Raw genomic sequence first — 18623 nt, forward strand, 5'->3', positions numbered from 1 at the left:
TAAGTCAGTAAGAGAAGATTCGGGATGGAGGAAGTTCCGGTCTCTTTAAATAACAAGAGGCGAAGAGTATAATCACATAACAGTATATAATACACAGTATTGTTAGCGAATAGAGGGCGCTACTGGCTGTAATACCATCTTACAAGGTTAAATGTCCGTATAATAGTAATAACAGAACATTAAAATTCCACTTAATATACATGTGTAGATTATTGGCATGTACAATGTGTATTATAAAACGTTTAGAGAGACGAGACTTTAGGCGAACCGGAGAAAAAAAAAACAAATTGGCAGCCTTTGGGTTGAGGTAATCGTTAATAGCCAGAGGGCCACCGCCTCCTTCACATAAAAGAAAGCAGAAGATATGGGAGGACAAGAGAAGACGAGGAAGAATAAAAAACACATTCTATAGTTCGTCACGCGGAATGAAACCAGGAGAGAGAATAAGGAGGAGGTGGAGTAAGAAGAGGTTTTATAAAGAGGATGGTCCCCGGCATGTGCACACGGTCCTCGCAGACTGAGAGACGTACAGGACAGCATAGAGGATGTGAAGATGAAGGCAGGAGAAGAGACAGGAATGGATCACGATCAACTAATAAATTACTATCGAAATTGACTAGGGTAGGATAAGATTGGAGCGCTAATGCATGTTGTTAGAAGAGAGACAGCTAGAGGAACCTCCAGAGTGTGATAGAGAAGGATGTATACTGTACTAGCAAGCTTGGGGGGGTTCACTAGTCTGCAAGCCTATTGTGGGCACTATTAAATGTACCACGTACATTGGGCGGATCCGGATAAAGCAAAATATCTTTTAATCTTACCAGGTTCTTACCTACTCTCATTACTAGTAGCAGGAAGTCTTGCAATCGAGTTGGATTATCTTGGAAAGGAGCGTTCTCCCGCAAACTTATTGTTTTTGCCTAAAAAACGGCAAAGAAATGTTTCAGTACGAGGTTGAAATTAGCGAACGCGCTAGTGTGAGCTCCCGAGGTACTGAACTCCGCAAAAAGCTCAAACTTCATGTGTCGCTTTTTACACTAAGGTTTCGACGGACATCTTTCATACGCCGAAAGTGCAATTTTGGTGAAGCTTTTATTTTGAGTTTCTCACGATTTTCACAAACATTACTCTAAAAATTTCATTTAACATTCTTATTCTTAGATACACATAAGGATCTGTTGCTTTTAATAGAATTTTTTCCAGAAAATTAGTTTCGGAATATCACGGACAAAATGTTAATCTTTACTGGCTAATACACGTGAGGACTCTTGGGGAAAATATTGAAAAATCAAACACTCCCTGAGCTGGGCAACACGTTACAGACATTCCATTTTCAAACATTATTTATTAATAGAGCCACGACAGATAGTTTAGGTCGCAGTGGATTTGATTTTATTGTCGCCTCTTTGCAATCACCAATCTACCCTATTGCTGGAACCTGTAAAGGGATGATAACAAAAGGGTTACCGGGTGTTACCAATCTCCAAAGTTAATCCTGCTCAATGCTATAGATCTAAGAATGGTAAAGCGCGCCCATGTTTCCCCATATTTCTGCCTATGAAAACTACAAAAACAATTCTAGCCACCAAACTCAATAATGCATTTATACTGGGAAAGAGATTTTAGCGAAACTCTAAATAGAAATGTTAAAAAACTAGATTGAAATCCTGCTGCTGGTTTTGAGAAAGATACCAAAAAGTTTACTCTCTCAACTTTTCTAGAATGCCTTTCCGTCTACTTCTATTTGTTAAAAAAACAAAAAAAAAACGGATCTATGTAATTTGAACGGGGAACTTACATACGTCGTGCTATCTCACACTCAGAAAAAAATATATAGTATATTAACAGTTGCAACCAATATTTATAAAATATGTGTATATATATATATATATATATATATATATATATATATATATATATATATATATATATATATGTATATATATATGTATATATATATACATATATATATATATGTATATATATATACATATATATATATATGTATATATATAATAAAAAAAAATTAAAAATACAAGTCTTCTAAATCGACCGCCTTGCGGCCAATAGTGGGCGTAACCTCTGGCATAGGGTTATAATTATTAAGGTTATATTAACGAACGTGGAGTAATCCCACCCTCTCCTTTTTTATAGATTTCACTATACCAATATCTTGTGATCGTCTTATTTCTCTCTCTATCATTCCCCTCTCCCAAAACTCCCCTCTTATTGGTATTATAAAGGTATAAGGTGATTTGGTGTGAAAATGCTCCGAGGATATTTAACAAAAATTGTAAATTTTAACCAAATTTTAGTTTTTCAATGTTGGTGCGTTAATAATAAAGGAAATTTTGGGGAAAGCTAGAATCCCAGAAATTCCTGTAAAATCAAATTTTAAAAAAGCTTTAAAGAGATTCACTCTTCCGTAGAAACGAAAGCCGAAATTTCAGTAATGTACGAGTACTTAGTTTTTACTAATACCATCGAAAAATTCTGTTAATTGTTGCTTTAGATAAAAATCAACCACTCCACCAGAATGACCCATGTTAATGTAATGGTAGAAAAAAGTTTCAAAAATGTAACAAGTTAAAAAATATTAGATTCATTATCTAGATATTAGCTAGTGAGTGAAAAAATCTCCAGGACATTATTATGAATTTCAGTTAAGCCATTTCTCTAAAATCGGAATTTCTTCAAATCTGAGGAAAACTTCTGAGGAGCTTTCCCCAGTGCTATGCCAGCCTCTTGTCAGTGTTTTCTCGTTACACTGTCCATTACCAGACGGTCACCAGTAAGAAGCTTCTAGGAAGAGAAAATCTAAGGACATAGTTTTTTTAGAGGTTTTCCAGGAATTGAAAACAAAACTCTTCTTTTTGAAATATCCTTTCAGAACTATTTATGGCCACAGGCATCTATTGTACATAATGTCAAAAAACTTTTCTAAAGCCTTATTGTGACTCCAGGTTCGTGGGGAATCGGTTGAGTAATATTACTATCAGCACAAAATACTTGTTGTATGTTCACTTTTAAGAAAACTTGCCGCAATTAAAACAACAATTAGTAATAGTGTAATTGCAAGTTCGAATTCAAATCGATTGAAATGATAACAATTGAACTTCGTAATTGCCCAAAATTTGAACGTTGGTGTGCCATGATTAAAAATCATAAAATAAGATTAAGATCACTGTTTTTAATTAATTTTTTCTCCACTCATCTAATTGGCCTATTTTCAAACAAAACTTTTTTATATTTAGATATTTACCGGAAAAAAGGTAACTTCTCTAATGAAGGATAAAAGAAAGTAAAAGAGGAAAATATTGTGTAATCCATCACCCCTTGAAATATGTTCAGGATAGGACGAAATAAAAACAAGAAAGAGATAGAAACTATGCAAGAAGAAGGTAAAAGACCAAGTGCTGGGAAAGTGGCACCATCCTGGCATAACAACAAGGTGCCTCCAGCCGAAGAGAAATGATCGTAGTAAAGGCAAATAAAGAAGACAATAAAACAACCAGAAATGGAAAATAAAAAACAAAATCCTCGGAGAAGAGTTCCAAAAATATTTTATTAGCCTCTTGCTTGCAGTAGACTTGGTGACCCATGTTCCTCTGTGAGTCACCAACCACCACATCCTTAGTTACATTTCTATTTTTTGTTTTGTTGAGAAAGACTCCGTATAACATTGTTTTTTGCTTCACCTCATTTTACTTTTTATTTTCTAAAAAAGAGGAACAGATAAAGCAAAAAAAAATTTATTTTTTTTTTTTGAGAGAGAGAGATTTAAAAAAGAGAAAATTAAATAATAAGGAAGACCGGAGTTTTGTCTCTCACTAAAGCCTTAAGTTTGTCGTATCTCCTGCCACATTTAGGGTGAGAGAAACAGTAAGACACTGTACGGATTGTACTACGGCGGTCACTTTCTCTCTGTGGTCTTCACGATGTTTTATTTTATTTTTTCTAACAGACCTTCCACCAGCTTTACTTCTCCTCCTTCAGAACGTATCGCCTTCAATCTTGTCTGTCCCACTACTCACTGTGATCTATCACTGTAGAACAGATTTAATTTGCTAACCCACCAACCAACAATATCCCACAATCAAACAAAGAAATAATACAAGACGTTCAATCCACTTTAACGACGACACATTCAATCAAGGGTAAAACAAATAAGGTGACCAAATCTTACCTAAAAGTAACAAAGATAAATAAAACTGCTTGGTCGAATTTTATACTCGAGCGTAACATTTCAACCAGAAACTAACTAATCCAACTACTAATTATTTAGGAATGAAAAGCCAGAAGTTTTTAATCAACTATTATGGTGAGTAATTATGGGGAAAACATGTAGATTAATAATTAGCGAAAATGATTAATTACGGTTTAATTCGTTTCTGCTAAACTTCTTCGACGCATCATAAAAGTTCCGTTCCAAGATCTGTTCGACTAAACTATCGCAAGTTCTGATTACCTTTAAAACCCAAAAGGCGAGAGGTATAATAGAAGATAATGAGAACAATATAAATAATTTATGAAAAAAATTAAGAAAACGTTTTATAGATTGATACATAATGAAAGAATGTGATGACCAGGGAATAGGTAGGTTGTTTAATGCAGCAAAGGAAGGTTTTCATAGGCCAGTTACTTGCTATGATTTTATTTTGGACAATCCGAACTAACACAATGGAATAGGTTGCCAATCGACCGTACCCTCTGCCTGTAGGAATGGATGTGAGGAAAATGATACTCGTATAAGTGGAGGAACTTCGAGGGCGTTATTCATCTTGGGCTGGCTCTTGGCACACTGTCTTGCAGATGGATATTTGTTAATCAAAAACAATTATTCGAAGTAGGCCCTTGGAAATTCTTAACAGAAAAAAAAAATTGTTTATTACCTTGGAGCTCAAGTGAACTCGACGTAATGAATGTTTGCAAGTTTGGAATATTTCGTTCGAGTACATTTTAATTTTGACTTTTTCTCAGGAACCCATTTCGGAGTCCACTTAGGACGCATATGTTTTAGAAAATTCAGTTAAATGTGTGGACAGGAGTAACTTAAAAAAGACCAAAGGTCATTAAATCAAAGTTAGACCAAAGTTAAATCAAATCGTAAGAGCTAATAAAAATTTAAAAAATCAGTCTAGTGACTTCTGCTCGACTGATTTCGACCGAAACATTATTTCCCGTACCCCACATGGAGCCTAAAACAAACCAAAATTGAACTTTTTGCAATTAACTTTTTTTGGATTATTAACACATACGTGCAATTTGTAAAATACAACTTACTCTCAAGGTTGTGGTCTTTTGATGAAAAATCTGCGAGTTCTCGTTGTTGCTTACTCTCAACGAGTATGAGCGAGGGTCTAAAAACATACAAGAAAATTACTGACTGTAAAGTTTTGACATCTATGGAATCCCTGCTGTTTTTATTTAATACTAAACCAACATATCAATGTTCCAGCTTGGTATATACACATCCTAGATGTCACATCATACTATTTTCCACTTATATAATTCAGCTTGGTAAAAACAAACTGTACGTGACACACACTACAAAAAGGAAAGAAAACAAAACCATATATATAAATATAAAATTCTATTATTCTTGTCCACAATGAAATACTAATATATAAGTGTAGGCCAAAAAAGAGTGAGAGAAAGGTTAGTGATTAATTTTATTCCTGTAGGACCAAGTAGACAAGGATGGTGACCAAGATGTAGAGACAGACTGGACGAGGACAGAAGGCTGCTGGGAGGTAGGCCTCAGGTAGATCTGTTGTCTACATTGCAGTAAAGGTGGCTAGAGTGGTTGATGTAGCTTGGAAGAGGCTGCTGGCAGATAGATGCTCGCACTTTGCCATCAATCACCAATTCTATCTCCTGCCTGTAGTAGCAATTTCTTGAGAAAAATTTTTACCCCAAACTGTCAAACCTATAAAACACAGTAGGGCCCCATACACCCTCTTTTCTTAACCATCGTTACTTCTACATCCCAATAATGTGTTTGCTCTTTCTTTTCGAAGCTGGAAGCAAACCATTGATCGCTGGGTAGTGATTCTGAATTCTATTTTATATTTTAATTAATGGGACATCTTCCATTATTTCTTAATTTATTTTATTAACACCAACCTGTTCCTGAAAACCTTATATTTATTAAACTTCTAATAAATTGCAAAATAGAATAATTAATTATCAGAAGATGGATTTCGAATATACATTCCAAATACTCGTAGCTGTGAAAATCTCACATATATTCCTTTTCTCCAGATTATAATTCAAATAGATTTTAGTGTATTTTAAAAAATATCTTTAATGAAAAAAAGTCTGAAAATACGAAATATGTAAGTACATTCCTTTACTCCGTGAAATCGCTGCACAATTAAGGAAAAGAGCGAAATAGGTCGAAGACGCATCTTGGTTGACGCTAGTATTGGAAGAGAAATCTCAAAACGGGATACCAGCTTTCAGTTTTCTAAAATTTTCAGTTCTTTTTAGTTAATTTATTCAGTTCCGACATACCAATACACTGCACACCTACTTCCTGGAAGCAGTGAGGAGAATAAAATTTTGATAGAATTTTATAAGATTATTAAAATATCCAGGTTTTTATTTTTAATTAAAATTGAATTACTTCAATTTAGAATATTATATTAGATATATAACAAAGAATGTGACTAAACGCTGAGTCGGATCTGCTGGAGTAGGTATTGCGAGGGAAGGGTGGCAGCGCTCACGTTTGAGAGAGAGCCAGTTAGGGACATGAGTAAAAATTGAAAAGCTGCTAGTATTGGGGCCAATCTGGGTCTTCTCCAGCCCCTAGATTGGAACAAGATCACACTCCAATCTAGAGTATTCTAGGCCCCTTCTTCATCTTCTTCCACCATATAATTAAAGTATAAAAAGCAATTCTAGTTTTAATTACTATGTACTCTAGTATCGATTTATTTTTTCTCAATTTCTAATTTTATTTTTTATTAATACCTATACGATATATGTACGATATATACTCGTATATAAATTCCGTACTGATAAAGTTTTGTCTATTTTTTCTTATTATTTTGCGCTATTTATCACATATAGAAATTTAAAAGTACCTTTTAGTTAAATGATGTGTACTGATCTAATTACAATAATCAGACTAATGATCAACTGGACAATTGTTCATGCGCAATAATAAAGAACTCCATTTTCTTTTTGGCTCTGCACTCCAAATGATGATTCTCCAAGCATTTCCGTCCTGAGCTTTTCTTCTCCGTTTCCTGATTCCCACCTCTCTGACATCCTCTTCCACTTCCTCAGCCCGCCACCTTCTAGGTCTTCCTACTTTCCGTCCTCATATTACCTTGTTACCTACTCCATCGCACACCACAATTCTTTCGATACACCCCAGAGCCATTTCAAGTTTCTTGCGTTGATGTCAACAAATCCGGCGGGCGATCCCTATAACTTCTTAAGATTCGTGTAGCTTTTTATTTTCCAATGAAGAAATTATGATGTATTAAACTATATATTAAACCAAAACTTACAGTTTAAAAAGTTAAGTATAATGGTTAATTAAACGCTAACCTAGTACTTCATTGATTTAAAGTAATTTCACTGCATTAAATTTTCATTAATATCTTTTATATGTCACAGTCCCGAATGCAAGCTATTTTCATATACAAAAGATTTGTTCAAGTAGCACACTATTTAACTTAGATTGACTGCAATATCTATTAATCTATGCAAACCCCCTAAAATTTTACCTTCTATTTCTCATTACCAATTACTACTACAATAATGCGATTTATACGAGTTAAAGAGAAACCATTTCTCTACAATTTGATAAAGAGTTCATTAAATTTTGATCAATACGATATGAGATATAAACGTTTGAAATTTGAACGAAATGCAAAACCCCTAAATTTTAAACTTCTATTTCTCCTTACCAATTACTACTAAAATAATGCGATTTAAACCAGTTAAAGAGAAAACATTTCTCTACAATTTGATAAAGAAGTCATTAAATTCCAATCAATACGATAAGAGATATAAACGTTTAGAATTTGGACGAAATGCAAACCCCCTAAAATTTAACCTTCTATTTCTCATTACCTATTACTACTACAACAATGCGATTTATACGAGTTAAAGAGAAACCATTTCTCTACAATTTGATAAAGAGTTCATTAAATTTTGATCAATAGAATAAGATATATGAACGTTTGAAATTTGAACGAAATGCAAAACCCCTAAATTTTAAACTTCTATTTCTCCTTACCAATTACTACTAAAATAATGCGATTTATACCAGTTAAAGAGAAAACATTTCTCTACAATTTGATAAAGAAGTCATTAAATTCCAATCAATACGATAAGAGATATAAACGTTTAGAATTTGAACGAAATGCAAACCCCCTAAAATTTAACCTTCTATTTCTCATTACCTATTACTACTACAACAATGCGATTTATACGAGTTAAAGAGAAACCATTTCTCTACAATTTGATAAAGAGTTCATTAAATTCTGATCAATACGATATGAGATTTGAACGTTTGAAATTTCAACCAAATGCAAACCCACTAAATTTTAACCTTCTATATCACAATATCTATTACAGCTACAACAATGCGATTTATACGAGTTAAAGAGAAAACATTTCTCTACAATTTGATAAAGAACTCATTAAATTCCCATCATTAGAATAAGAGATATGAACGTTTGAAATTTTTACCAAATACAAAACCACTAAATTTTAACCTTCTATACCCCCTAAACTTTAACCTTCTATTTCTCATTACTCACTACTACAACAATGCGATTTATACTAGTTAAAGAGAAAACGTTTCTCTAAAATTTCTTTGAAGAGTTCAATGAATTCTCATTTTTACGAAAATAGATATAGACGTTATTATAACCTGGTATAATATCTCATTACCTTAACTGGAAAGATTTTTTTATAGAATGCTTATGGTTGCGGTTCACAAATAATTCTTAAAAACGGTTTCTTTAGAAAACGTTTTATTTTATGTGATGGTATTTGTACTCAAGTGCAAAATTAAACTTCGAATATTGTACTTCCTGTTAATAGAAGTAAGAAAAATTAAAATCGATTATCGATTACTTTATTTCTTCTAAATGGCAAAGTGTAATTGAACTTAAAAAAAGCACAATTGTAATACTTCTTTTTAGTAGTTGCAAGAGTATTATTGCACTTTAATGTTACGTAGGGAAGTTTTGAGCACTTCTTTGTGCAAAATTTTATAAAAATAAGAGGTAGGATTACTGAAATATTAGTAATAATAGTTTTAGGCGCTAATGACCAAGAAGTCGATGCGCCAAAAAAATAATAATAATAATAATAATAATAGTTTTAGAGAGGGCCTTACTTGCGTGTTGCATAGTTGCCTCCTTAAGATGAACAGCGTGCGGCTATTAAATTGCAAATCTATACAAAATTTCGGCTGGTATGGCACTTCATTTATGAAAATCGGTAAATTCGTTGATAAGTTGAAACGATTGCAATACTTTTCCTTGTTAGGTGTAAGAACAAGACGTCGCTTTACGTAGGGAAGTTCTAACCCTTTCATGCTGCCAAATTTTATCAATATCGGGCTAAGATTTATTAGCAATAGCAATTTTGAAAAGAGCCTTAATACATGGGGCTAAATCCTCTATCTTTCGATTTATAGCGTCAACTCCCCCAAAAGGCTGATCTAGGTAAAATTTGAAATCGAATGACACCTCATTCATGAAAAGCGGTACGCGCGTTTAGACACTGCGTTGTGTACAAGAAAGTTAGCAACAAGTACAAGAGGGAAGGGATTAACTCTGCGGTTAGCGCACTTGAAAGTCCCGGGTTCGAATCCAGCTGCTGACCCTTAGATTTTCTCTTCCTAGGAGCTTCTTACAGCTCACTGTTCGGTTCGGTGATTGACAGCGTTGTCTGTAACTAAAGAACACTGTCCGGAGGCCGGCAGTGCACTGAAAAAAGCTCCGGGCGCCAATAACCTTAGATGTTGACGCGCCTTAAATCATTTTCTGGCACGGGCTGGTGTACCTCAAGGAAGTATTCTCGGACCGCTCTGGCACGGGCTGGTGTACCTCAAGGAAGTATTCTCGGACCGCTTCTCTATACTGTGTACACATCTGACCTACCAACTGACTCAAACACACTGCTCTGCACTTACGCTGACGATACTGCTATTCTCTCTTCTAACTCAGACGCCACTACAGCCTCCTCTCATCTACAATATCATCTACACAAACTAGAACCCTGGGCCAAAAAGTGGAGAGTCAAATTCAATCCTCAAAAGTGCGAACAGATAACTTTTACTCTGCGTCGTAATTCTTGTCCTACTTTAAATTTTAACTCAATTCCTCTTCCTTCTGCTAATTTAGTTCGCTACCTTGGGATGTACATTGACAAAAGATTAACGTGGAATCCACACACTAAACTGAAAAGACTCGAACTCAACCGACGAAACAAATTACTACTGCGACTAATTGGCAGACAATCCAAACTACCACTGGAACATAAACGACTAATATACAACAGTGTACTTAAACCGATCTGGACTTACGGACTTGAGCTGTGGGGTTCAACCAAACATTCCAATTCACAAAGAATACAGTCCTTCCAATCAAAAATTCTCCGACAGATTACGAATTCTCCATTTTATGTGTCTAACTCTACTCTCCATAACGATCTCAAAATCTCATGCATAACTGACGAATCTAAATCTAAGTATAGAAAATTCTTTGACTCTCTTCCATTCTGTACCAATCCTCTTGTTCTAAATCTCGCCTCCACAACGATTCCAGATCGTCCTCCACGACGATTGAAACGCTGTTGGCCTCGTGACAATCTCCAGTAATGTAAGAAACTCCAGCGAGAGTGTTGCCGGTGGGCAGCTTCTCTCCTCAAGTTGATCCAGTCAGGAAGACTTCTTTTATCGTATTCACTTATTACGAATTTTATTCTTTGTAGATTGTGAATAGCAAATAAATTAAAAATAAAAAATAAAAATAAAAAAGATCTGGGTTGTTGCTAAAAAAAAGTTAGTTATAAATGAAGATTGCCCTATATTATAAAGAAAATTTGGGGGATTTTATCATTCATAGAAAAAGAGAAAAAATTGTCAAATTTGGGTGCTTTTTCGTTCAGTTTTTGACTATCAACCCTTATACAACGTTGTAATGCACTTTTAAAAGATGGAAAACGAGTGGTTGTCTGAAAGTTCGATGGGCATTTACAGTGACTATTCGCACTCTTAAAACCGTTTCATGCTCTGACACTGTAACTGTTGGTCAGTAGTTTGGCGCAAATGTGATAAGTACTGGTTTGTGAGCGTTAAGCGAAAAGAAGAGAATAATTGAATACACAGGTTTAGATTATAGATCTTATAGGGCGATATTAGCAGGAGATTTAGACACTGGCCTAGTAGAGGATGGTGCTTGCTGCGAGTGTTGTCCACAAGTATTTATTACATAGTTGGCCGTTGTAACGTGATTGACCTTTCTGGGCGCACATCACCTACACCGGCTCTCCTCTTCCCATGCAGCATCGCACTCTCGGCTACAGCGTCATAATATAGCGGAGATGATCATGTTGGGGATAAAAACATGTTATTTAACTATGTGTGCCGTCGCCAGTCAAGTACACTATCACGACCGGATTCTCCTTCATTCGCCTCTTCTGCACCTCTTCCTCCAAACCATATTGATATGATGATGCTCGTCATTTTAATCGTTGTAGACAAAACTGTCAGGAACTTGAATGCTGACTAATTGGTGGGTCCCTGAATCCAACTGTAGACAAAAAATTATTCGCACATGTACTCTTGCAAAGATGTAGGGAATCACCGGTTGATGAGGTTACCTCAATGAAAACACCCCATAATGCAGATTAAAAATAACAATTCATTATCGTTAGAGGGAATGGAAGAGCTAATGGTATGGGTACTGTATACCCCTGCGGAGATCCTGGGTTCGAATCCAGCAACCGACCCTTTGATTTTCTCTTCCTTGCAGTTAGTGAGCGGACTCAAAAAATTATATGTATTTTTGTTGGAGAAGTACTTTGGAAGACTGAGCCATAGCGTTTATTTAAATTTGAATACAAACAATTCGGAAAGCAACTGAGGCATTTCCCTTAAACATTTTGCAAAATAAGATACTCTCAGACTTTTTACTATAACGGCAGGGTTCCCGTTTCAATAGAGAAGTTACAGGGGTATACATATTTTTGTACGAATATATAGACTAGATTAATTAAAAATACTAAGTTGGTAGCTTGCCTTTATATTTTCTCTTCTAGGCATTTCTCACTGACCGGTATTGGATAATGTTGTAACAAGAGGATCGGGAGCCGGCTGTGCGATGTTCACTGCCTGACGGTGCAGCAAGCACGATGTGAAGAATTGTTGGCTAGCCATGATCGATCCCAGGACTTTTTGTCCCCTTTTTTAATGTAATCGCAACTGCAACAGTAACGCAACAAGCAAATATGATAAATGTACAAAAGTACAGCTCAAAAATCTTATTAAAATAAAATTTAAATCAGTAGAATAAGAAGTGATTTCGATGGCAACCGAAACGTCCATTATCTGACAAAAGGCATGCTGTCTGTTCTTAATAACAATTTTTTAAAAAAAGTAAAAAACATTCACTACATTGCTGTTCAAAATAATAACATTTTATAGAACTAAATGTAAAAGATTATTAAAATAGTGTACCAATGAGGAAGACAATGAAACAAACTGAATCCTCACATTATTTTTAAGTAGTCTGTCGACCGTAAAACAATCTTCCCAGCATTTCTCGAGTCTGAGAACCACGGGAAATTAACTTCTTAGAGAAAACTTTGAAATAAAATGATGGACCGTTATTTGGGAATTTTCAGAAAATCACTGGGGAAAATTGTGAAAAACGGAAAACTTGTTATTCTCATTTTTGTACCTGCGATTAATGGAATTTATCCTAAATCTTACTGCCGGAAGCGACAGTAATTATATACTTAAGAGGTATATGAAAGTCCTAGGATTTTTGGTTATATATTCAAAGAAATTGCTGTGTAAACAATGTTTCCGCATTTAAAAGACAAATGAAATAAACCATCAATCTAGTTGTTTTACTTTCAAACAATTACTGAAATAACTGAAAAGATTAAAACACATGTTGGACATTGGAAAGAATGACAAAAACAAAACAAAAAAAATTTAAAACAGATAAAAGGAGAACAAAATGCATTTTTAACAGTCCTATCTGCCTTGTAAGGAGAAAGAGATTTAGGCACGTCCCTCTCCTTAGACGACGAGAGAAATGCCAGCTCATTATTGTGTGGACACAACCAAGTAGGTCTTTTTATTATCTTAGTACAACTTAAGCGATGAACATCAGGGCGACAGTAGAGCCAAGTATCAGAATTAAACCACATAAAATAAAAATAAAAGATTACTTTGAGAGAGGGCAATAATATTCCCTTTCCCCTTTGTGGTTCCTTTATACTCAGCATCACCTCGGCCACTCTACTGTCTCTGTGTATGTGTAGCTACGTGTTTCTATATAGATATATGCCACACAGTAACACTAAACTTACTCTCTATCCCAACCCTTATGTTACGATTTAAAGTTTTATGAGACCTTGTTAAGGCACAAATTCCGAGCATAGTTTTCAATTTCTTCCTTTGACGTAGGCTTTAAATTTTACAAAATGGTAGTAGACAAGGGGCGAGAGGGTGACTGGAGAAATGTGGACATTGTTTTTATACATACATATTTTACTCGTAGCATTTCTTTATTTTTTCGTTCTTTTTAATTTTATTTTATAATGCTAACCAAACTCTTATACCCTCAAATTACTGTTTGATTTATGTACTAAAAAGATAAAGGAATATTAGAATGCCCGGCCACAGAAGGCAGGAATTAACTACATGTCCACAAGGCTATAAAGAAAGACCACGGTCTAAGAGAAGAGACAATACAAAAAAAGGTTAACTACCCTTGGTGGTTCTCTTAAATTTTTCACAATATGTCTACATAATTTTTTGTTATCAACATAAGAACAAAATGTTAACTGTAGAATGACAAATCGTAGAGGAAGTGGTGGTAGTATGGGACGGGATGTGTCCACATTATCTGAGTTTGCCAGCTCGAGATTAGTTCTAACAACGATCTTGTTACCTTTGTGTTCAATGGGCTTTTTCAGAATAACTCAATAACGGCAGCGGGAATCCTGCCTCGCTCTCATCTCTCACTATGCAGCAAAGTTAAGTATTTTAGGAAAATGCTAAGGAAGTGAAGCTAAATGGACTTTTCGTTATGGTTCTTTCTGCAAATTGATTAGCAATTTTTCTCTCTTCAGGTTCCTGGAACATCATAAAATGATCTTTCCCCATTTGCAGTAACTAAACTTCAAGCTCTTATCCTGCACAAAGAATATTTTAGATGCACAATACAAATAGTTTTTATTTTACAGATAGATTTTGATGCGTTTTCAGCCGATAAGCTTTTTTCTAATAATCCAATATATGATTTTTTACTCAAATTTTTGCTTTTCTTCACCCCGTTTCGTCTTGAGGGACACAGTGTAGGTGGTCAGCGTTCATCTCTGCTACGGGTATGCAGGACTACTGGCGATCCCTATGCGAAACAGATGGGCCTGTAAACAAAGAGAAATTCACAGTGGACACTTTTCTAAGTAGAGATCTTGGCAGGAACCTCATTCTAGCCAAGGCTTCCTCCTCGATCGCTTGGAGCGTTTTAGATACTTTGTTAACATGCAATTGCTTGCAGCCTCTCTGTGTGGGAAATCACGAAGCACATGTTGAAGCCCCTAAATTTACCGATTATAGCGGTATAACTCCAAACATTGACTTTATTCTTTCCTAAAGCTTTAGCACCAACCAGTTACGTTCTCCACCTCCTAATTTCTGCGTACTTCTTTTGGCCATCTTGATGTCCCAGTGGATTTCCTACCCAAATTCCAAACAACAATGACCCAAACACTCCTACAGAACTCCGCACCGATATGTGTGCACCTACTTGAGTTTAGAACCCATAGACAAACTCTAGCTAATTATCACACATACAATCACTAAAATTATACAATAACCCTTTTTAAACATGGCCAAATCTTGAGGGAACCACAATAGAATTTTAGAAGCAGTGGATTTGGCTACATATAGCTACTTTCTATTTAAAACTTATTATTTTCTAATTATTATTTAAATCATATAATTTTCTTATGTTTCCAGTCGTTGCAGTCTGCAGCAAGAAGAGCGGGCACGAGTTGCGCAAATTGTAAAACTACCACGACGACATTATGGCGAAGAAATCAAAACGGAGAACCAGTGTGTAATGCTTGTGGATTGTATTATAAACTTCACAATGTAAGTTTTAATTTATTAATAACAATTCTATGTTGAATGCGCCCAACTTTTTATGCATTTTGGAGCATTATCAATTCTGAAAAATTACTAGCACTTGTTAATGAGAATTACTCTTAATAATGTTTTTTTTAACAACTTATACTACAGTAAAAATAGTGTACAAATGTAATGGAGCATAAGATAAGTACTGTTTCCTGCTATTTGCAGACTAAATGTTCAGAGCCTATCTTCTTTTGTTAAAAGAAAAATTACGTTCTTAGATAAAGTGTCTTTTTACTGATATAAGAGGAGAAAGAGCGGAAACTGAAAGAAATCCCTTAAATCCGTCTGGCTGGCCGAGGCCGAAAGAATGAATATGCTGGATTTAGTTCAGTCCCTTCGCCAGACAAGTTCTATTACTAGTCCACTTGCCCTCTATTCCCGACCCTCTCCGTACATTGTTTGACCCTTCCAGTTGAGCGCCTCTGCACCGGAACTTCTTCTAAGTTCTAAATAAGTTCTCTGCTAGATGTCTCTGGTGTTATGGAAAAGCTACTTTTATAGCGCTAGGCAAGAAGAAGGCGAACACCACTAAATTAAAGATAAGTTAGACAGCCGAGGCGTGAAATAGGGAGCTTAATGTTTGTCCTTCAACTTTCATCTATTTGTACGTCTCACTTATCTTTAACAGAGGAAAAAGCTCCTCGAGTCAGTGCCATACTTTCTTTTAGTGCAATTTGCATAGTTATAATTTAAATAGTTTTTAAATAAAACTTTATTTTGTCCCATTATGTTTGGCAAACTAGTGTAATGGCAGTAATGAGACAATTAGAAGAGAAACAATAAAGAAGTTACTAGTGTAAGAGAAAGCAACGCCTCCCTAACTCTACCACTTTAGCCAGTCATCAAGGTGGAGAAGTGTCCTGTCCTGCAGAACGTCAAGACGTGTTGCACTACCATTAATATTCGCCCTCCGGCTTGTTAATCTAAGTTCATTACCATTACGAAACGCGAGGAAATATGTACTGAAGAGACAAAGAGTCTTGTTCTGTTTGAAATTTTGTTCATATTTCTAAAAGTTATAAGAGGTAGTGTGAATATAAAATGGTTAAGAATGAATTGAAAGTGACCATATTCTGCTTTACTACGTTTAACCATGCTAAAATGGCTCTTTTATAAAATGGTACGATGAAGTACTAATTTAAAATGATAGAGCAAATGCTGGTTGACTAATGGTATAAAGCAGAGGGTGTAGATTTCGATGAGTGGCTGAGAAATGTCGACGATTGTTCTTGGAATCTAGATTCTTGGGAATTGATGTTTGGACTCGTTGTCACGACTGATTTACCTAAAGTTTGCACGCGATTCATAGTACAATTTTCGGCCCTTTCTGGGTTGGAAAGGTTACTTAACCACTATACTTGGAGGAGACAATCTATTGTATATTTACTGCAGCTTCTTTCTCTTAACAGCTTCTCATGGAGCTGTGATTGTTTGCATGGTCCCTTTCTTTTCTCACTTACTACCACTACAACCTTCCTATTTACATAAACACAAACGCACTGTGTAAATAATTACGTGAAGAATTTCTGAAAAGATTATTTTGTATTAATCTAACCTTTTCTCAATCTTTCATTCTCATCTTTTCAGCTACAGCGTCCGTGGATAAAATGTATTTTTACTGCTGTACGAGGAAGAACGGAAACTAAAAGCAAAATCTATTTATATCTTAACCATTTAAGCGCCACAATTATACGCTTCAGTTCTCTGAAGTAGCCATAATTTTGATTCTACGATCCTACATTAATAATGAACAGAATATACGCAAAAAAAATTTAAACCAAATACTAAAGAAACAAAACTTAATTATACAAGAACATAGAGCCGCTATTACAGCGGAGGAAAACATTTTGGATTAAACATTTTCTCGTGTGGTACATTTGCTTATATTAGCCAATGTTGAGGACACACATCCGTACCGCAGAAGGAGACGAGTTATTTAGATAAGCTCCCAACAAGCTAGGTTGAAAACATAAAGTTCTCCCTTTGTCAAGATCTGTTTAAACTTAACGCCTCTACTTGAGCAATTCGTGTTTCCGGCTTTTTGTTGTTCAAATAAACCTTTTATTTCTTTTTCTAAAATTGTAATATCATAAACAATCCGTTCATAAATGAATTAACTACCATGGTGACATATAAGAAATAAAGATAACGTTTGTGATGTGAAAGTGGGTCTGGGGTTCTGGCGACCGACCAAATTCCACCCGACTGTCGTCGCCGCCTACTCCCCCTTCTTTACCACACTGGTGGCTTCTTTCTAAGTGGTATGTGTACATATAATGAATACAGTGTACGCCTTTATAGTCTGTATGGCAGGCTGAGTAATAGAACAGGGCTGTTCAGCTACTCGGAGCTAGTCAGCTAACTGAACTGACACAAAACTCTAGATCCCTTGACATGATAGCTAACAGAGAAATAGTGAGGTAATCATCCATGCCCACCCACACACGCACCAGAATCCCCCTCAAATCTTTCTCCCTCTTTCTTTAACCGTCTTGCTTCATTTAAACAGCGGTTAACTGAAACATTTTCTTTCATTATCTCATTTAAACAAATATATATCATCATAAATGTAACTTGACTTCCTAACAGTTGAACGGAGTTTCTACGTTTCCTCGTCTGATTCGCTTCCACTACACCAGAGAAGTGGTGTCGCACAGACTTGGAGTCTAACCCATCACAAGATTTTTTAAACATAGTTTTAATTAAACGAAATCTTGACGGAACACTCTCAATGGTTGAAATTCACTTTTCTTGAATTTACGTATTACTTTATTTCTTAGTTACAGAGGAAGCGGTATTGATTGCCACGAGAGCAGATTTATTACGCGTCCACGACAAGAATTGCGTTCCTAGATATTCCAGGAAGGGAATGAATCCAGTCACACCAGACTTCTTAGAGGATTTCTACTGAAGGGAAGCGGACAGTCAGGGATAACCAATTCCTTCTCCCTTCCATGCACACCAAGAAATTAATGAGAAAACGTCTCCAAATTAAAAGAAACTGGGAGGTACGTTGCAGTGGCCTTTACAGACCAGTTATATTTGATTAGCCCTGATATTCAAGAAAGAGCGGAGCGGCGGCAGTTAGGGAATACCATTCCCTGATGTCAACACTCTCCTGCCCTACAGCCTATAGTTGGACCCAAGATGGCTTCCTTAGACTAGTTCTCCAGCGAAGTTCGCTAAAAGAGGAGCCAGGAGTCAGGAAAAA

At 35.6% G+C, this 18623-nt stretch overlaps 1 protein-coding gene across 3 annotated transcripts in view; it reads left to right on the plus strand.

The window, feature by feature from the left end:
- Positions 1-18623, plus strand: part of grn (GATA binding protein grain) — a 141981-nt gene that overhangs the window by 103499 nt on the left and 19859 nt on the right. For all 3 annotated transcript variants that reach the window (XM_074120651.1, XM_074120652.1, XM_074120653.1), the window contains one exon: positions 15236-15370. In XM_074120651.1, coding sequence (XP_073976752.1) covers positions 15236-15370 — 135 coding nt within the window. The remainder of the gene's footprint in view (positions 1-15235; positions 15371-18623) is intronic.

The sequence above is a fragment of the Rhodnius prolixus genome, unplaced genomic scaffold (assembly GCF_049639745.1).
Source record: "Rhodnius prolixus isolate KJV_2025 unplaced genomic scaffold, Rpr scaffold_2, whole genome shotgun sequence".
NCBI lineage: Eukaryota > Metazoa > Arthropoda > Insecta > Hemiptera > Reduviidae > Rhodnius > Rhodnius prolixus.